Source organism: Callionymus lyra, chromosome 9 (assembly GCF_982586985.1).
Source record: "Callionymus lyra chromosome 9, fCalLyr1.hap1.1, whole genome shotgun sequence".
NCBI classification, from domain to species: domain Eukaryota; kingdom Metazoa; phylum Chordata; class Actinopteri; order Syngnathiformes; family Callionymidae; genus Callionymus; species Callionymus lyra.
In genome coordinates, this window is record NC_141826.1 from 16,081,940 (window position 1) to 16,103,371 (window position 21,432).

The 21,432-nt window shown below is 38.7% G+C and overlaps 2 protein-coding genes across 2 annotated transcripts in view; both read left to right on the forward strand.

The window, feature by feature from the left end:
• Positions 1-8,306, forward strand: part of pdgfrb (platelet-derived growth factor receptor, beta polypeptide) — a 29,040-nt gene extending 20,734 nt beyond the window's left edge. The window contains exons 14-23 of the mRNA XM_087799126.1: positions 110-220; positions 543-696; positions 778-944; positions 2,421-2,530; positions 2,602-2,724; positions 3,901-4,012; positions 4,932-5,031; positions 5,105-5,210; positions 5,338-5,597; positions 7,471-8,306. Coding sequence (XP_087655252.1) covers positions 110-220; positions 543-696; positions 778-944; positions 2,421-2,530; positions 2,602-2,724; positions 3,901-4,012; positions 4,932-5,031; positions 5,105-5,210; positions 5,338-5,597; positions 7,471-7,612 — 1,385 coding nt within the window. The 3' untranslated portion in view covers positions 7,613-8,306. The remainder of the gene's footprint in view (positions 1-109; positions 221-542; positions 697-777; positions 945-2,420; positions 2,531-2,601; positions 2,725-3,900; positions 4,013-4,931; positions 5,032-5,104; positions 5,211-5,337; positions 5,598-7,470) is intronic.
• Positions 8,307-8,632: 326 nt separating this feature from the next.
• csf1ra (colony stimulating factor 1 receptor, a) lies at positions 8,633-20,360 on the forward strand. Its single transcript, XM_087798793.1, has 22 exons — positions 8,633-8,714; positions 8,806-8,889; positions 10,497-10,784; positions 10,847-11,134; positions 11,199-11,335; positions 11,417-11,582; positions 11,649-11,850; positions 11,929-12,044; positions 12,108-12,219; positions 12,549-12,748; positions 12,821-12,912; positions 12,990-13,116; positions 13,182-13,286; positions 13,350-13,460; positions 13,527-13,689; positions 13,773-13,855; positions 13,921-14,021; positions 15,226-15,348; positions 15,411-15,522; positions 15,591-15,690; positions 17,846-17,957; positions 18,110-20,360. The coding sequence occupies exons 2-22, from the start codon at positions 8,838-8,840 to the stop codon at positions 18,254-18,256; spliced, it is 2,937 nt and encodes a 978-aa protein (XP_087654919.1). The 5' UTR covers positions 8,633-8,714; positions 8,806-8,837; the 3' UTR covers positions 18,257-20,360.
• Positions 20,361-21,432: the final 1,072 nt, after the last annotated feature.

Consider the following 21,432-nt stretch of genomic DNA (forward strand, 5'->3'; position numbering starts at 1 on the left):
CTCATTAAGTTTCACTTTCACTCTCTCTGGAAATAAATGGACTTTTTTTTAACAAATAAACAATGACAACACGAGAAGTATTGAAGTCTATATTTTGACTTTCTCCCAGCCACCGCCAGGAGAAGTGAAACTCAGGCCCTCATGTCAGAGCTGAAGATCATGAGTCACCTCGGTCCTCACCTCAACATCGTCAACCTGCTGGGAGCTTGTACCAAACACGGTAATGAACAATCGAGAATGACTTGTAAAGTGATGACAAATGGAGTGTCGTGCTATGCATGGAGAAAAAAAAAACGCCTCTTAAATGCTCAATTATTCACAGACAGAGCACAGATAAATTGTTTTCTTCTTCAACACTGGAGCAAATTTGGTATTTTATGGTGATCTACAGAAGCCTTTATCTTAGATGATAAATGTCTTTAATGCTAATAAAAATAAATCATTTCTCAAATTAGATTTTCTTTTTTTAAATACACCAGTGACCAGGATCAACACCAAATTGAGTTCAAAACTATATGTAATTTATCTTTTTTTTTTCTTAGGTCCTCTATACCTGGTTACTGAGTATTGTCGCTATGGCGACCTGGTGGACTACCTGCACAGGAACAAGCACACCTTCTTGCAGTATGCTGAGAAGAACCAAGACAGCGATGGCTTGATCTCCAGAGGGAGCACTCCACTCAGCCAGAGAAAAGGGTGAGACCTTTTTAGAAAAAATATATACATATATATGTTGTATTTATAATTATTTATATTAAAAACTGCATTTTTCTTCAGCTACGTGTCTTTCGGCAGCGAGAGCGACGGCGGGTACATGGACATGAGTAAGGACGAGCCGTCCCTCTACGTCCCCATGCAGGAGCACGTGGACACCATCAAGTACGCCGACATTCAACCATCTCCGTATGAATCCAGCTACCAGCAGGACCTCTACCAGGAACAAGGTGATACTTGAGAATCAGATTAATGCAGCATTTTAAATAAATAAAAACTTGTTATTATACACACAAAAAAGCACATAAAATAAGTTATTTATTTATTTGGAAGTTTGGGATATTTATTCACACATTTATTCATGTATTTATTTAAACCATTAGATAATATCTATTTATACATTTAAACATTCATTAGTTTAATTCATTTTCTATGCCGCTTAATCCCTTATGGGTTCAGGGGGGGGGGGGGGGCGGCTGGAGCCTATCCCAGTTTCTTCAGACGAGAAGCGAGGGACACCCTGGACAGCCGGTCAAGACACACAACCGTTCACAAACACACTCATACCTACAGAAGTTCCCAATCAACCTCTGTATGTTTCGGAGTGCCCAGAGTAAACCCACGCAACAACCACTGTTGTAGTATTATAAATAAATAAATGAATATATACACAGAAAAAACAACGTAAAATCAGAATTTATTTATTTATTTGGAACTTTTAGATTTTTATTCACACATTTATGTTTACCTTTAGATATGGATAAATTATATATATATATAAACATTTGTGTATTTATTTATAATTTATCGTCCTTAAGTCAGGGTTTAAGAATCATCTTATTAAAGATGTATATATATATAATTTTTGTAAATCATGTAAAATCCAAGGTGAGAGCTTGATGAGTGTTTGATAAAGGAACGGCAAACACAGAGACCTCCAAGAATATCGCAATTAAATTAGTTAAGTTAAATACTTTCTTTTTTTGGCCCATGATATGGACGACTTAAGGATTTTGGCTCCAGTCTGGCAACCCTTCCCTTAGAATCACATTTCTTGTGTTAAAACCTTGAAACGTGTCAAAGACAAAAATCATGTTATTTTTACGGCCGTCAAGAGCGTTTAACTCGTTTATCTCGAAATGAAATTCAACTTTGATTTAGAGCGCACCACAAAACATGGAAAGAGAACACATTCCTTGAAAGGTGGAAAGGTACCTTTGTGTGTATTTGAGATTGAAGGAGTGACACCACATCGCGTGTTGTGAGGCGAACCAAAGAGCTGCTTTATTTTTAAAAAACCTTTGGCACAATGAGTAATGAGGTTTGCCACACATGAGTTTGGAAAATGCGTGACACATGACAGTCTGTGCATAATTGTAAGATCTAAAAATACCAAGATGTTGACAAGAAATAGTGTTTAGTTGTTCGGTTGTAAAAGGGCCACATCAGGGGAGGGAAGGGTGTATACGTTTTACTAAATGATGAAACTGTTGTCAAATCATGGATAATGGATTTAAAGATGAGTTTTCCCTTTACTTCCTGTGGGAGAAGGGAAACGATGCAACTCAAAACTTTGGAAATAACGGATTTTCTACTTTCTACAACAATCATTGTTAATCACGGGAATTCCGTTGGTTTTAATGAAAGAAGAATCACACAAAATGATCCGAGAACAAAACAATATTAATTCTCAACTCTTCCCTTAGTTGGAAACTCAGAACTGGCCATCAGTGACTCTTCAACCCTCACCTACGAAGACCTTCTGGGGTTCAGCTACCAGGTGGCCAAGGGGATGGAGTTCCTCGCCTCCAAAAATGTAGGACGTGGAAGAAAACAAGTGCTTGTAACCGCCTTTGACGTCACTAACATTTTTGCTGATTTATTCAGTGTGTTCACCGTGACCTGGCTGCCAGGAATGTGTTGATTTGTGAAGGCAAGCTGGTGAAGATTTGTGATTTCGGTCTGGCCCGAGACATCATGCATGACTCCAACTACATCTCCAAAGGCAGCGTGAGTCCATTATTCATCAGGAATCTTCACTTTCATAGAATAGAAATGATTTTTCTCATGAATTTGAATGTGATAAATATTTTCTTTTCTTTATAAATGTTACTTTCTTCTTTGTAAAAATCATCCACCAAATGATTAACTTCCTGTAAACTTAGATGATACATAACAATAATATTAATAATGGAGCCTCAGACATCAGTTCAAAGTATAAAAGAAGAAATTAGGTTAATATATCCCATTAATGAATGAAGTCAAGGTGGAAACAGAAGAGGGATTGTCCATTATCAATTTATTAGAAAAAGGAAGTAAGAATTAAAGATCCTAACGTGGTTATTACGTGGGTCAGCGAATGGTATTTCGTCACAATAATGTTTCTAGTTCTGACATAAACAGTAGCCACGAGACTATAATATAAAATAATAGATACACATGCAAAGTACTTTTGAAATGTTTTTGGAAATAGTGCTAGTGAGTGGTAAGAATAAAAGAATACTACATTTGTGTACAATATGTTTTCCATAGAGGTCGAAGAATTATTTGTTTTGTGTGTTATTTTATTTCATAGTTTTATTCTGTACTGACACTACAAAATGTCTATGATGTGTTTACTACACTGGCAATAAAATTCTGATGATTTGAGCACAGACACAGTTTCAAAACTACTGTTATTGGATAAAACCCAAACAACATCCATCTTAAATAGGAACTAGAAAGTTGTTGTGGAAAACTTTAACGGGAAGGATGAGAAATAAACCTCTTAAAAGGCAAATTTTTCATTACTAAATGACTTGGCAAAATATTAATGATGCGTTAATGAAGTTTCGTGAAGCAGTGTCATGATGTATAGAGGTCAGTAGGTGGCGCCATCCGTTTAAAAATGATGTGACGTTTCATTAGAACAGTTGTTCAAAACAGAGGAAAATAGTGCAGGGATCGCCATCTAGTGGACTCTGAGAATAATGACACTGCATCTTGAAGCTTCATCGGACCATCACTACAAAATATGACAGCATAATGTAATTAAGCTTGTATTTTAATTTAACATTTTGTGAGGTCCAGCCAGAGATTCATGAAGAAGTAAAGAAAAAAGGCTTCTCTGTTTTGAAAGGTGTTATGTGTCTGACATTTTTTGTTGTCACTCGTGTCCCAGTACTTAGCTTAACTTTGTTTTTTCAGACATTCCTTCCGCTGAAGTGGATGGCTCCAGAGAGTATTTTTCATAACTTGTACACGACCCTGAGCGATGTCTGGTCCTTCGGCATCCTACTTTGGGAGATTTTCACTTTGGGTGAGTCGATTGAAGCCGAAAAGTCATGTTCCCGCTCTGGTTGAGTAACTTACTGGCAGCTAGATCTCAGACTCTGTGACAGATCACAGAGCTCTCTAGTTTTGTTTGAACGCTCATATGAGATTGAAATCCTATTAGACACAGTCAAGCTTTAGAAATCCACATTTCCAAGCTCAGGGAATTGTGGGCTTTTTAGTTTGTAATGATCTGTCCTCCCATGGTATTCTGAAGGCAGCATGAAGACAAGGGAGGGTTCATCGCATATGTGGATTCAACAGTGGTCACAATACAGCCTCTGTTGGAGAAAACGGGACATTTGTCTTTCCATGTTTCCTCCAGATCGAGGTCAGAACAACGTTATAAGTGCACGACTGTGGATTAAAAAAAAACAGCCAGTGTTATTCTTCTGGGAAATAACAGCAAATTCTGATACAGCATTCTTAATCAATGCTGAGTGCTTTTGGAAGAGTCTTGTGGTACTGAGTCACTAAGTGGGTCAGATCGTCTGTCTGAGCTGAGGTTCTCCGGGCCATTTTCAGAAGGTGTGTTATTGGAATGAATCTGTGTGTACAGTGCGTATTATGATACACGGACGACAATGCGTATTTTGCAATACTGTAAGAACGAGGATATATTTGTAGTATTGTCGATACTTGACTCTGGTGTTGCAGAATTTACATACCACATGAATAGTGACTGGACATATTTTGATTTCTAAACAAATGAAACAAACATCAGCTTGGGAGTTGAATGTATCCTCTCGTCCTCAGTCATTGCCAGGATGTAATTGTTACATACACAAGTATGTAATAACCTCTGCTATCTAGTGACCAGGAGTGACTAGAAAGCAAAAAACTAAATAGATAAAGTCCTGTTGAATATCGGTGAATTCATATTTTCCTACACGCCTTATTTTCAGGAGGAACCCCGTACCCCGACCTTCCCATGAACGAGCTGTTCTACAGCGCTCTGAAAAGAGGCTACCGGATGTCCAAGCCAGCCCATGCATCTGACGAAGTGTGAGTGCCGAAACTTACCTGCAGGGTCTCTTTTCGCTCGGACTCTAAATGAAGTTGAATCATTTGGTTTCAGCTACGAGATCATGAAGAAGTGCTGGGATGAGAAGTTTGAGAAGAGGCCCGAGTTCTGCTTTTTGGTCGACAGTGTTGGGAACCTGCTGACAGAAGGATACAAAAAGGTAGCTCAAGTGAAACTCGAGGTTCGACGGCCGAAATTGTTACATAAATATGGGAGTCTTGAACTTTCATAAACTGGCAGAAAATCTACTGTATTCAACTCATGAAACTATAACCTTCCTTCAACAGAAATACAACCAGGTCAACGAAAACTTCTTCCAGAGCGACCACCTTGCCGTCGCTCGGACCAAACCTCGATTCTCCCCAATGTTCCCAAACCCTGCCGGTCCAACGGGCGTCCAGTCTTTCAGCCCGGTCACCTACAGCCAACACCAGGGAGGGTTCGTTCCGGAAGCTGGCACACAGGAAGTCGTGACACCCTACAACGACTACATCATCCCCATCCCAGACCCCAAACCAGAGGACGTCCAGTCAGAGAGCCCGGAAAGGTGAGGAGGGATTTTAATGGTGTGTTTGCTGCTTGTCCAGCTGTTTCTCACCCACGGATCCAGATGTGGAGCTAAAAACAAAAGCTCTTTTTTGCTAATATGACATCTTGATTTTTAAAGAGCTACGTCCATAGGAATTCGAAGCTTACCAAAACACCAACTGGAACAAAAATGTGTTGGTTTTTTAAGGTGCTTAGAGACCGCAATATTACTCAGCCAGTATCACACAAACATGTCATTCTATGACTTAAAAATTAGTATTTTCTCTCCAGGTTGTCAAATTGAATTCCGGTCTGTGACTCTTTTTGACTACTTTTGTTTGTACCTTTATTTCCCACCTTTAAAACATGCCTTGTTTGTTTGCATGAATATATTTTTTTATATTGACATACTGTATTAAAGTGATAGTTCACCCAAACATTTAAATTTCACTAATTTTCTTCTCACCCTAATGTCAACTAAGGGTTGGGATTATTTTAAGAGTAATCTGTTCCTTTTTAGAGTTATAGACAAAAATGTTTGTTCATTTTAATGTAGCGACAGGGGCTCAGTTGTCTTCGTCTTCATCTTCGTCCAAAAAGACACTTAAAAACATCCAAACACCTCCATACTGCTCATCTGTAACTGTTAAAAAACTTAATAACGTCTGTTTTATTTTATAAACTTACAAGCGCAAGATTTACGCTGATGGTCTTGTAGCTTCTGCGAAAAAAAACTTTAAAAATAGACTTCTTTCCTGAACAGTTTCTCGTGTTGATGATGAAGATGAAGACAACTGAGCTCCTGTCGCTACATTAAAATGAACAAACATTTTTGTCTATAACTCTAAAAACAAACAGATTAGTCTCAACCATTAGTCGACATGAGGGCGAGTAGAAAATGAGTGAAATCTGAATTATCACTGTAGCACAGTTTTTATTTCAAACAAACATAAACAAATTTCTAAAGCAAATGAATGAGTTCCTCAGAGGAACAACCTGACACTTCCAGGGTGTGTCACATCTTCTTCTGTCCACCTGGAGGCAGTGTCTGCCCAACGACGAAAACTTTATGTCGTGCCTCTTCTTTTTGTTTACATCTTTTCTCAACATCCTCCTCAGGACGCTCCAAAAATATTGCTCAGACTTGATCCCTTGTAACTTGCCTGGAAGCAGCAGACGGGTCCTCGGAGGGGCGGTGCTTAGATAAAGATCTTATCTTCCCTTTTAAAACGTTGAAAAGACGCCCCTTGAATCTGACCGAGTGAGGAATTCCAGAACCTGATCCACACTCGGAACCCGGAATAAATATAAACGACAAGAACTATTCATTCATTTTGGCTTACAAGCACTTTCGATTCACGTAATACGTGAAAAGAGCGATTTTTTTGCCCAAAAAATAAAATAAAATAAATCTAAAGAATAGACAGAAGTATCCTGTCTGTAATTATCAAGATGTATTTGACTCGAACTATCAAGTTAAATAAAAATAAACTTTTTTAAAATTCTGTTCAGCACTTTCGACACAGGTTGAAAAGTGCATTTGCCGCCATTTATTGGGGGCATTTGAGGACACATGAAACAAAAAAGAAATAGTATTAACTTAAATTAAGTTTTCAATGGAACATTAACTCGATTGTCGGAAATTTTACGAAGTGAACCGTTTCAAGAGCATGAAATACAGCCGTGCATAATGAACTCATCTTATATTGCTTGTGACTAAAGTAAACGTAGAAAAAAAAGAATTGCAGATAGCATCCATATTTATGATTTATTTAGCGTGAATTCTAAGTTCATGTGCTGTTATTTACAGACTGTAAAGTACAGTCAGGACTGTGCATGGGTGACTAAAGTGAGGACGCGGACCCTGACCACACAGGCCTTCTTTCTTTCAGCTCCACGGAGGAGGAGACCGACTCCACGTCGCAGGACACGGCGGAGACCCTTCCAGAAGAAGACCGCCTGGAGCAGACCAGCGAGAGCGACGCCCTGCTGGGCTGCGGCGGGACGCCGGACGTGGAAGACAGCTTCCTGTAGACACTCTTTTGGGGGAAATGCAGGAAAAAAAAGGGAACTGAAGTTAAATGTAGCAACCTCCACTAGACTCATGGGATATGAACTTGGTACAGACATGATGATGATGATGATGATGATGATGACGATGATGATGATGATGATGATGATGATGATGATGATGACGATGATGATGATGATGATGATGACGATGATGATGATGATGATGATGACGATGATGGCTGGACTCTCCAGTTCAACATAGAAATAATGTGACTGAACCCTTTTAATTCCACCTGCACTGTTTATATTTTTTATTTTTTACGATGTTAGCAGTGTCGGCTATTTCCGTCCTTTATCCGAACACTAGACGATGTTTAGTTTTATACGAGATTTGCACTTTAAAATAGATGTCGATCCTAGACCATGACGACTGTTACGATGACTCTTATTGTATAGAATTATGTTGAGAATATACATATAACAGCTCATCACTGCCATAGACTCATCTTGAGAGCCCTTATTTTTTGTTGACTTTTTGTTTGTATTGCAGCTTTCTAAAAAAAAAAATATTCACACTTGTATTGTGCCTTTAACCTCGCATCAAATTGTACACAAAATAGACCTTTTTTATATTCTGTAGCACAAAAATCACTGTATGTCAAGCTATGGTACCAAAGCTCATCTGTACAATGTATTTTTTAATGTCCGTTATTGTGATAAATGATGATAAATAAACTTGGATTATAAAGGACGAGAGGGATAATGAATCTTTTGTGTGTCATGTGAGAAGTGAATTTGAGGTTTAAGCATGATTGAGGCTGGTGGAGCAGCAGCGGAGATGATTCGTCTCTCCTCCTCCACGCTTGTCTGAGGAGAATCGGGCCTTTATTTAGCAAATTGACACTGGATTCATTAATTAGTTAAGCAAGATGGTCCTCCCACCACCGGCTCCCCCCCAACCCACAGCCCACTTGCTGCTGGAAAGATTTTTCAGTGTGACTTCTGTGTCCGGAGCGACTGTAAACAAGCAGAAAAGAGAAGCGACAGAGGGAAGAGCGGACTGGTGAGTCAGCTCTGGATGCTGCAGACATCAGACCCGAGGAAGTTTTTCCTCTCTTGAGAGGTGAGTCCACTTGTTGTGTTGTTGGTCGTTGAAGAATGGAGTGAAGAAGATAAATAGTTGGTGAAGTTCCTCCTCAACTGTGTGCGAGCAGATCAGAAGACGGTTTAAAGGGGAACACGGAGGATGCAGGCTCACTTCACACTGCTGCTGGGCATCGTCGCCTCTGCTGCGTCAGGTTGGAGACGTCTTGACTTTGAATATTCCTTTCTTGTCCCAGCTACACAGGATGAAAGGCACACAATATATAGATTTTTTTTCTGTAATGGTTATAACCACAAAGCAAGTTGATAGATATATTTAAATGAATGGGTTTATTAAGTTTTATTATAATATTTATATCAATTATTTCTTAATTCTGTTTCAACATAAATGTGAAAAAAGTTTGTAAATTCTACTTGAGTATTTAGTGAAACTTTTTATTTATTTATTTTATTTCACCCTTTTTTAAATCTAGAAGCAGTTGCCAACATAACTCAAAAAACATTGACATGATCATTTATTTTAAATCCTCCAAAAAATCTGATTCTGATTTTTTTTTAATATTACTATCTACACGTGTTTTACCATGACCCAATAATACTCTAATAATTACTCAATATTTGAATTGTATTCATTTATTTAATCATTACAAGTCATGTCAATGTTTTTATTTTAACTTCTTTAAGTACATACATATATATATATATATATATATATATATATTATTCATGTATTTAATATATTAATGAAAATAAAAAGGGAAAAAAGGGTTAAATATTTATCACAAGACCCTTTTTAACTTGTTTACGTAAGTGTTTTGGTGGGAACTTGACTTGGACATTAGTAATTGTGAGGATTAGCCGCAGCATCATGGGATGTTTTTTACTCCCTTGTTTTCCTGCACAACTGACACAAGTAGCATCAAATTTCGATTTTCTGTATTTGCATTCAAGCACATGAAGGCCTCTGTTGTTTGGTTCGATTTTGTCCAAATCGATTCTGTCCGCTCTGCCGGAGTATTTTAAGAAGTGCTATTGGGGGCGTTTGAAATCGTTGATAGTAAAATGTTGACTCAGAGAAGCACTTGATGTCTTGTTCCTCTGAGTATTCTTTATCTCGAAAAGTAGTGTGAAAAGTAACTTTTGTTGACAAAAAGCTAAATTCAAAAACTCTTTACTCAACAGACGGGTTGAATTATCAGCTAGCATGCCACGACTTTTGTTGTCTGCATAAGTAGAACACTGAAGATAAACGGTTGGGATGCCCCAGGACATGATTTTTAAAAAATATCTGCAACCAATCCAGAGTTGTTGTTGAAAAACTTTAATGATGGCTCTCTGTCACCATGGTCATGGTCGTCTAAATCAGGAATCAGCAGTTGCTTTTTATGATGGGGCCACATTATGTAGTACTTTAAGGCCCATAAAGCCAAACTATGTCCATCAAAAAAATCTAAAAGAATTAATGATAATATAAGATATAATATATATAATTTGTCAGGATATTTACAATTTATTTTACAATTCTCAATATGAAAAAGAAAGAAAGGTATGCACAATACATTGCGATACATTTGAAAGGTGCTTTATTAAAAAAAATGTCATTTAAGAGGCTGGAAGTTATCTTTAGGGTTGAAATATGACTCAAATTTGAATCAAACATCAGTTTTGAGTGCTGTCAGAATACAGAGAAATTCTGCCTTACTTTGCCAATTTCTAGTTTCTGCCGTTTATTTGCATTACAACAACTGCAAATCAATGGTCTTGAGTTTTACTAAATACAGTCTTCACGTCATCCTCTCAGTGGAATGGAGGCGTCCTGTGATCAAGTTCAACAACAGGCTGTTGGCGAGTCCGGAGGTGGTGGTCAGACCCGGAGCGCCCCTGGATCTGAAATGCGAAGGTGACGGGCCTGTCAACTGGCAGACCAGGCTGAACAAACACAGACGCTACATCTCCAGGGGACACGGGAGCGTGAGGACCATCAGGGTGGAACGCCCGTCTGCGGAATTCACCGGAACATACAAGTGCGTCTACTCCCCGGGTACACAGCACCAGAACCTTTTCTCCACGGTACATGTTTATGTGAAAGGTGAGTTTACTTGTTTGTTAAAAATATAAAAACCCTTATGACTTCTCACTTTCCTCTACCAGATCCCCATCGGGTGTTTTCGACCAGCAGTACATCCCTGCGGGTCGTCAAAAAGGAGGGCGAAGTGTACCTGCTGCCGTGCCTCTTGACCGACCCTTCGGCTACAGACTTAAGTCTTCGGATGGACAATGGCACCACAGTGCCCCCGGGATTGAATTTCACTGTGTATCGACACCGTGGCATTCTGATCCACAGTCTCCACCCTAGTTTCAACGCCGATTATGTGTGCACCGCCAAAGTCAACGGGGTCGAGAGAACATCGCGTGCCTTTACCATCAACGTTATACAAAGTAAGAACGCTCGAGCGAGACTAACTCCTGATATAATCTACTCACTGTTCCGTCTCTGCTGCAGAGCTTCGATTTCCTCCCTACGTCTTCTTGGAGACCGATGAATACATCCGCATTGTTGGCGAGGAGCTCAAGATTCGCTGCACTACACACAACCCCAACTTCAACTACAACGTGACCTGGAAATACACAACCAAATCGGTGCGTGTTGAAACATTGGCTTCAACGATTGCAAGGCGTTCAATTATCATTATTATTCTGCTTTGTCTTGTGAATACGCAGAAGCCGCGGATAGAAGAAAGAGTTCGCTCCAGTGGGGAGAATCGCTTGGACATCGAAAGCATCTTCACCATTCCAGCAGTGGCTCTCACGGACACAGGGAACATCTCTTGTGTGGGCACCAACGAAGCAGGGGTCAACAGCTCAACGACCTACATCCTAGTGGTTGGTGAGTCACAGCGGAAGAAGATAAATTTGAAATGAACAAAAACTAACACCGGATTCCCCCGGATAGATGAGCCCTACATCCGACTTTTGCCACAGTTGTCTCCAAAACTGGCTCACAAGGGTCTGTCAGTGGAGGTGAACGACGGCGAAGATCTGGAGCTAAGTGTCCTCATAGAGGCTTACCCACATATAATAGAGCACAGATGGCACACCCCGACACCGCCCAACACTTCCACACAGGAGCACAAATTCATCCGATACAACAACAGGTGATCGGCCGTTTTAAAACACTCTGGTCATACTATCAAGAAGAAGATAAAAAATACACATCTATCCGTCTCCTTCAGATACCACGCGTCGCTGCAGTTGAAGAGAATGAACACTCAAGAACAAGGCCAGTACACTTTCTACGCCCGCAGTTACAAGGCCAACGCCTCGATAACCTTCCAAGTTCAAATGTATCGTAAGTAAACGCATTTAAGGCCGCCTGTTAAGTTTCCGTCTTGAATTTAAATCTCTTCGTCAGAGAGACCCGTGGCAGTGGTTAGGTGGGAAAATGTCACCACTTTGACCTGCACCTCCTTCGGCTACCCGGCTCCCAGAATCATCTGGTACCAGTGCTTCGGAATACGGCCAACGTAGGTTTCACGTCCATCTCCTGAGAAGCCAAATGTCCTCCTCTAAAGAAACCTCCTCGAAGAACTGTTGCCTTGTCACCAAGTCCCAAGTTACATATATCTAAGACACTCAAAGGGATAGTTCTTTTAGTCTGCTTGTATTTTCACCAGAAAGAGAAAAGTAATTTGCCTCATAGGCAAATTGTGCATATTCTTAGTAAGGAGTACTATTTAAATTGACATTGAAACTACACTGTTTTGCTACCGGTACCAGTACCATTTAGCAGCTCAGTTGATTCAGATATGTTGATCTTTCCTGAGCTAATGATGCCTGTATTGTATTGAGGCAGGTGCAATGAAAACACCACAGGGAAGCAGATGGCTATTCCTCTCCAGGCCCCCACGGTGGAGGTCCAGCGAGAAGAGTATGGCGCGGTGGAGGTGGAGAGTGTCCTCACCGTGGGTCCCTCGAACCGGAGAATGACGGTGGAGTGTGTAGCCTTCAACCTCGCCGGTGTCAGCAGCGACACCTTCGCTATGGAAGTTTCCGGTAAGACATCATATGTTATTTTTTGTTAAGTTTAAACCCTAAAAACTGACGCCTCTCTCTCTGCAACTCCAGACAAACTCTTTACCTCCACCTTGACGGCAGCGGCAGGAATTCTGGCCATTCTCTTGATGCTGCTGGTGGTTTTGTTTTACAAATACAAACAGGTAAGACACACTCAACAAAGTGTAAGACATACGATTGCTGCCTCCTTCCATACGCTCAACCTAACCGCATCACGCAGAAACCTAGATATGAGATTCGCTGGAAGATCATCGAGGCCCGGGATGGAAATAACTACACTTTCATTGACCCAACCCAACTTCCATACAACGAGAAGTGGGAGTTCCCCAGAGACAAACTGAGGCTAGGTTAGCGACGAAACTGAACCCCCCGAATTTCAGAAATATTGTGCTGATGTCGATCTTGCCATCAGGGAAGATTCTTGGTGCTGGAGCTTTTGGGAAGGTGGTTGAGGCCACAGCCTATGGTCTGGGAGAGCAGGACAATGTCATGCGTGTTGCTGTGAAAATGCTAAAAGGTAACTTAAGAGTAACTTGTAAAAGAAACAACCCAAAAATGTTTATTTAAATGACTTCTACAGCCAGCGCCCACTCAGACGAGAGAGAGGCTCTGATGTCAGAGTTAAAGATCCTGAGTCACCTTGGGCACCATTCGAACATCGTCAACCTACTGGGAGCCTGCACCTATGGAGGTATAGGACATCTCCGGTCATGACGCCAACAACGTTGGTTTGTAATCGACTTTTTCCTCCGGTCAGGACCGGTGCTAGTGATCACAGAGTACTGCAGCCTCGGCGATCTGCTCAACTTTCTACGCCACAAGGCGGAGACGTTTGTGAACTTCGTGATGAACATGCCAGAGATCATGGAGAGCTCCAGCGACTACAAGAACATCTGCCAGAAGAAACTATTTATCCGAAGGTATTTCAGTGACTACACAACCCTCCACCGGCTGACAGATGATAAAATAAATAAAACATAGCCGTTCTCTTTTGTTTCGACAGTGACAGCGGGATTTCTAGCACTTCCTCGAGCAGCTACTTAGAGATGAGACCGTGTCAAACTTCCGGTCAGGAAAACCCACAAGGTAAGAAGTTTTAAAAATGACCTGGTTTTATTCAAATATTTGCTCACATTTGGTCTCTGGTGCAGCGTCATGTGAAGAGGCTGCTGAATGGCAGCTGGAAATTGATGACTTGCTGAGGTTTTCTCTTCAAGTCGCGCAAGGACTCGACTTCCTGGCGGCCAAGAATGTGAGTAGAGCGTAAGGCTTGACCAAAAGGTCAAACCATCCACATTCTTCGTGAAAATATGGTCTTTGGAAGTTAAAAAAATTAAAACTCAAGTTTCAAGGCGGATCTCTAAATTCATAAAGGTTATAAAAGGCTATTATTGTATCAAGGAACAAACTGACAAAGACAAAAAGCATAGTTTGAGAGAAAACATAAATAAAAAATCCAGAATAAATTAGCAAACGTAATTCAATTGATTAATTCATTGATCATTTTATTTTATTTTATTTTAAATTCTCAATATACTGTTAATAAGATAACTAAAGACAAAACAGTAAATTTTATGAAGTAACCTTATTTCAAAGAATTTACACATAAAAAACACAGATGGACAAAAAAGAAAAAACTACTCAAAAAGTATATTTAGAGTTACTAACTAAAAATACAAAACCCAATCACAGTTTAAGTCAATTTTCTGGGACTGGCTGAGCCGAGCACAAATCGGATTTAAAACTTTGGCAACTGCTGTTAGAGCTTCATCGTGGAATTATGGGACGTCTAGGAATGGATTTTACCAGCAGGGCATTCATTAAACACATTACGAAATGGTCAGTAAAGCCAGTGGAGTGAGTTAAATTTGATTATATACTGTGATGGCATCAGGGTCTTTCAATGAAACAGACTTCAATCGAAGTCTGAGGCAACAAGTCGGTGTATTTTAAATTGTTATGTTGGACATAACGTGTAAATAATATGATTTTTTAAAGACAATTTACTTACACTTATTTTAAATGACTGAAAGAAATTCTTATTTTAATGAAGTCCTAAAACAAAACAACATTCAGCCTGTTGAAGCTGCTGCCCCCGCGACCCGAACCCGAATAAGCAGAAGAATATCCGATGAGATAATTCAACTATTAATGAATAAATACAAAATATTTTTCAACATTATTGCTTTGATTAGTTTTGATCGGACCTTACCCGTCTGTCTTAAAGGGAGAGCTCACCCAAAATTTAAATGTTCTACTCGTCCAAAAAGACACTTAAAAACATCCAAACACCTCCATACAGCTCTTTCTGTAACATCCATCTTTTATTGAAGCATCGATGAGAGGAATTGTGTATTGGAGCCGTTATCCTTAGTCTCACTGTTATTGGAAGTCTCTGTATCATTGTTGAAAATAAAGGAAATGATTTAAATGTTTAAACGTTCGTCTGTGTCTAGTGTATTCACAGAGACGTCGCCGCGAGAAACGTCCTGCTTACTGACCACCGAGTGGCCAAGATTTGCGACTTCGGCCTCGCACGAGACATCATGAACGACTCCAACTACGTGGTGAAAGGAAACGTGAGGAGTTCATCCAAATATATACTGGAAACAATAGCAGCTAACGCTCCTTGTTGTCCCAGGCTCGTCTTCCAGTCAAGTGGATGGCTCCGGAGAGTATCTTCGAATGTGTTTACACCGTGCAGAGCGATGTCTGGTCGTACGGCATCCTTCTGTGGGAGATATTTTCTCTGGGTGAGGAAGAGAATCAACACAAACGTTCTTCCTAGTGGTATATTTAGTTACACCATCTGGTCCTCCAGGCAAGAGTCCTTACCCCAGCATGGCTGTGGACTCCAGGTTCTACAAGATGGTCAAACGTGGATACCAGATGTCCCAGCCAGACTTCGCTCCACCTGAGATGTGAGTTCTATGAATGAGAAAACAAATATCTGAATAGAAATTAGGTTTGAGCAACGAAGACTTTAACTGTAAGTATTTTTTATTTTTTTAAACTGTAGCTGTGAAAGTATTTATTTTTTTAACACTGCAGCTGGGAAAGTATTTTGTTTTTTAACACTGTAGCTGTGAAAGTATTTCCTTTTTTAAAACTGTAGCTGTGTAAGTATTTTGTTTTTTAACACTGCAGCTGGGAAAGTATTTTGTTTTTTAACACTGTAGCTGTGTAAGTATTTCCTTTTTTAAAACTGTAGCTGTGAAAGTATTTTGTTTTTTAACACTGTAGCTTTGTAAGTATTTTCTTTTTTTAACACTGTAGCTGGGAAAGTATTTTGTTTTTTAACACTGTAGCTGGGAAAGTATTTCGTTTTTTAACACTGTAGCTGGAAAAGTATTTCGTTTTTTTAACACTGTAGCTGTGAAAGTATTTTCTTTTTTAACACTGTAGCTGTGAAAGTATTTTCTTTTTTAAAACTGTAGCTGTGAAAGTATTTCGTTTTTTAACACTGTAGCTGTGTAAGTATTTTCTTTTTTAAAACTGTAGCTGTGAAAGTATTTTATTTTTTAAAACTGTAGCTGTGAAAGTATTTCGTTTTTTAACCTTGTAGCTGTGAAAGTATTTCGTTTTTTAACACTGTAGCTGTGTAAGTATTTTGTTTTTTAAAACTGTAGCTGTGAAAGTATTTCGTTTTTTAACCTTGTAGCTGTGTAAGTATTTTGTTTTTCAACACTGTAGCTGTGAAAATATTTTGTTTTTTAACACTGTAGCTGTGTAAGTATTTTGTTTTTTAACACTGTAGCTGTGTAAGTATTTTGTTTTTTAACACTGTAGCTGTGTAAGTATTTTGTTTTTTAACACTGTAGCTGTGTAAGTATTTTGACTTTTAGAATTTTAGCTGTGAAAGTATTTTGTTTTTTTAACACTGTAGTTGTGTATGTATTTATTCTGGATATGAAAGTATTTTAGCCGAGAAAGTATTTCAATCACATTAGCATTTTTGTTCTGAAAGTATTTTTGTTACATTATCTGTTTAGCTCTGAAACTATTTTTTCCCTTGTTAGCATTTTATATTTTATTATTAGTATTTTGGCTATTAGAATGTTGGCAGTGAACGTCTTTTAGCTGGTTCAATTCCCAGTTAGCTAACTGGGTAACTTTATTTAATTTTCTATTAAGCTAAAATGGATCGTGTTTAAAATGTTTACTTTGTATTAGTAAGTTCGACACAGATGATCACTATACAAGCTTTCCAACTATTAACTTTGGCACTAAAATGTTATCTGTGAAATAACTTATGCTAGCATTTTAGCTGGATTTAGCTACTGCTTTAGCTACATTGTTTTTTTCTTGTCTAAAACATTTAGGTGCGTTAGCATTTTGCCTCTTTGAAAACTTAGCTGTATTAGCATTCTGTGTGTCTATGCTAAATCTTATGCTACATGTGCGACAAATGCTAATCCGTTCTGAATATTACATATTATTTTGCAGTACATGAGAAATGTATTCTTGTTTGTACTGTATCTTGCTGCTAATCTTAAATATCCTATCATCAAGTAAATAGTCATTTATTTAGGTTTGGCTAAAAAGTACTTTAGTTGCAATAAACGTTTAGCTGTATAAGCGCTAAAGCTACAAGAGCATTTTTGTTGCAAAAACACTTTGGCTAAATTAGCATTTAAGTTTTTACAGCTGTATAAACTTGATAGGACAAAGTCACATTTATTAAAATGTTTTTGTGAATTTCGAATCACAATAAATTAGCTTGTTAGCGCTTGCTAGCCTGGTGAACTTAAACCTTATGATTTTGTCCAAGACTATGAAGCGATTGATATCAGAAATATTGATCGTCTTCTCCAGACTCGATTGGTCTCGGTGGTCACACCATCCAGTCTGACTTGAGCTGTGGAAATGAGGGGAACAGAGTTGGACTCAAGGGCCCCGATGGGTTTGTGAGTCAGGCCTCGGTTCTGCCTGTTAGCCACATGATCGCGGACCGTGGTAACCGCTTCTCCACGGCCGCTCGAGAGGCTCATGAAACAACCATCGCTTCACAAACATGGCCCCAGAAGCTGCTCATTTATAAGGCGTCTTGTTTTTTGTTTCGTTTTTTTATCCCAGCTACGCCATCATGAAGATGTGCTGGAACCTGGAGCCCACGGAGCGGCCGACGTTCAGCAAGATCAGCCAGATGATCCAGAGACAACTGGGGGACGAGATGGAACCGGACACGGTGAGTTCCAAGGCAAAAAAAAGTGTAGAAAAATGTGAAAGTTAATGCAATCTGCACATTTTTTACTTGAGTAGATCTACCTTGTCACTCATTACGCTGCAGTGAGGTTAAAAAAAAAGTGACTTTTAATTTTCAAATCTTCTTCTCAACAGCCCATCTACCAGAATGTGCAGGAGCAGGTCGGGGAGGGTGAAGAATGTGACGAGCCCAAGTGTTGCGAAGGCCCATGTGACCCGTCTTGTGACCACGAGGAAGAGGAGCAGCCGCTAATGAAGACCAACAACTACCAGTTCTGTTGAAAGCCTCGACCACACACACACACACACACACACCAAAAAAAAAAAGCGGGAACTGTTTGGATTTCAAAGCCAGCGGAACCTTTTTTTTTTCTTTTTCCACCTTCCGAACAAGCTATTTTTTGCCGCTTACTCACCAGACTTATCATCATCATCTACACGCGGACCACGATGAGGAACCATGATGTCGACGCTTTCCAAAGTGAATAACCACGACCTGGATCGCTTGTTTTTCGAAACATTATTCTTGTATCCGATATATTATACGCGTCATATTTCTCTAATGTTGATTCACGTCGGTGCCGGACACGCAACGACACAGACCGTCCGTTTTTTAATCCTCCCGATTACCTTCATCGAACACAGCCAGTGTTTTTCCCCGTTCAAATCGGCCAAACTGAGCGTGGCGACGGCAGAGAAAGGCGGCGTTGTTTCCCTTCCCCACCGCTTTAGTCATAGCTGTATTTCTTGTGACACACTTTACTGTATCTGTCAGTCCATGGCAACATGTGATTGTTCCACTTCAAGCTCGGGAATTAGCCCGATTTTTCTTTTTTTTTTTGTTGGGGGGAGGATTCAGGAGCAGAGGACACGCCAGGATGGAACTGTGTGGAACAGTAGAAACCATGATGGGGGTCAGAGACTGTCTTGGTGGACTGGACATTGTAGAGTTATATCAGTGGCTATATGTAGCAATCAGCCTGCACTGCCAGCAGAGTGAAGAGTTTTTTTTTTAAAACCATGTAACAAAGACCTCCGACTACACGGCTAGAACAGATGTTCCCTTGAAATACACAATAATCCGCAAATTTAAAGAGATAAACGAAGACCGGCGATTTGTCTCGATGTTTGCTGCGCCTTTAAATGCGTTCTCCGATTATTTTTTACATAAAAATGTATCTCTTCACAGCGTCTTTAAAAAAAAACAAAAAAAAACAATTTTAGCTTGGAGTTGTTAATGTCTTGATTTTATTGTCGCTTTATTGTTGACAAAAAACCTTTGTCAACTGTGTGAAATTGTCTTTGTAGTCCTCAAAACAAAAAGCGTAAAAAAAAATAAAAAACAATGTGCATCTTTAAAACAAAAAATTCTACTTCTTTCTGTGCAAGTACACAGAGAAGTACAGCTCTGAATTTGATTGTTAATGTCTTAACCTGAACCTGCCAATTTGTGTCATTATTTTTGTCGCTAAGAAAAGAACTTCGATAAATTCTCTTTGTAGTCCTTAAAACAAGCCCCCCCCCAAAAAAAAGTTTCTTAAAATGCATTACCCCACTTTTCTTTCTTTATTTAGTGTGTCTTTAAAACAAAAATTTCAACAACTTTTGCTATAGCTCGCTACTTGATTGTTAATGTCTTAGCCTGAACTTGCCAATTTGTATTAAGATTTTTGTTGCTTAAGGAGTAAAGGAACAACTTTGTTAAACTTTTAAAATTCCATTTGTAGTCCTTTGAACCAAAAAAGTATTTGTTTTTTATTTTCAAGGTTTCTTTTATTGTATCCACCTACTTTTTTTTTTACAGTAAGTCTAAAAACAAAAACAAATATAGGTCGAACAAACTCTTTTCGCTAAATATTTTTCAGGTTTCTATGAACGCATGATACTACAGATGTACCGACAAAGTTTGGTCAAAAGACAATAGAGTTTCATGGCAGATAAAAAAAACAGCTTTGGGCTTAACAAACTTAAAGATATAGTTCAAAGTAAATTCGGAAATTTCATTTAAAAAAGTATAGAAATTGGGTTACTTTTAGGTGAACCATCCCTTAAAGTTCTTTTGCCTTAATAACCCCCACAAAAAACATAACAAGAGGTTATATTTTCTATTGTTTGTCAGCAAATACGACACGTTACTCTACTTATGAGCTAAGCTAAGCTAACTTCCTAGAGTCCGTTGTTGATTTCCCGCCGTGTAGTCTGAGGTCTGTGGTCTACGACAATCACTGCCTATTTATGGAACAACAGGTTTTTTTCACATGTGTATGCATCTGGGAACATGTCTATATGTGTATATATCACATCATGTAAATCTATATTTTACCACGAGTCAATAGTGTTTGTCAAGTATAAAGAATTCATGCAGATAAACATCAATGTTACAGCAGAGAACGAATAAATGTTGATCACCGAGAGTCTTCCTGTGTTGTTTTCTTCAACTACGAGAAAAAAGAACATTTTTTTTCTGTTTCCCTTCAATAAATCCACACCCGGTTATTTTAATCTACTTAACAAGCTACTTATAAACAAGAACGGACAAGCAGAACGTACTGATAATATTGATTATGAAGCAGCTATAATCCTTTTTTAAAGTCTGCTTCATGAATGTATGAACAAAGTGAGTCAAATAAAACAAAAAGAAATTGAGGACAAAAAGTGAGTAAAAAAGATAACAAACCTATTATTTATAGACAAAACTATAACAAAAACTTACTTTGATTATGATCCATGAAGATTCACAGCCTGATACCAAAGCTGAAGTGAGAAACCACTCATGTTCTGGTTTATTTTTAAGAATATTAAAAAAAAGGTTCCCAGCAACTCAGGGTGAGAGGCAGGGCCGAGCCGTCTATTAACATCCGTTTTCAGAGTATCCTTAAAAAGATTGAATAACTGTAAAGTTCAAATGACATTTCCTTAATCAAACGAGTCATTGTCTGGTAAGTATTAAAAGACAAAAAACTGTTACATCGTGTTACGGAGTAAAATCAGCTTGAATTTGGCAACAGTCTCTTGAAATAAAACTTTTTCATGAAAAAATTTTTTTTTTTTTAGTTTACATGAACATGGAAAGTAATATATATACTTAAAAACCATTCCCTTAAATTTATTTTAAAAATATATATAATAATTTAAGTATAGTTATGTAAAATCATGATTTATGTAGCAGTTTTAAAATACCACCCTTACACCAAAAACATTACTAAAACCCCTGGAGGAGCCAAGGTTTCAAGCAGGCAAGTTCATACAGTTGTTTTTTTATTAGTTAGATTTATTATATGTCAATCATTGTGTTATTTCCTTTGATCTGTGTTCTTCACATTTGCACTTTGTCATCCTTTCTCGTAGAAAATACACTTTTTATTTTAATGGAATCTCAACTTTTAAGCTGTTTTTTATAACAAGAGATATTCGAAAATAAAAAGAAGAAAAAATATATACTTTTTTGTAGTGAACGA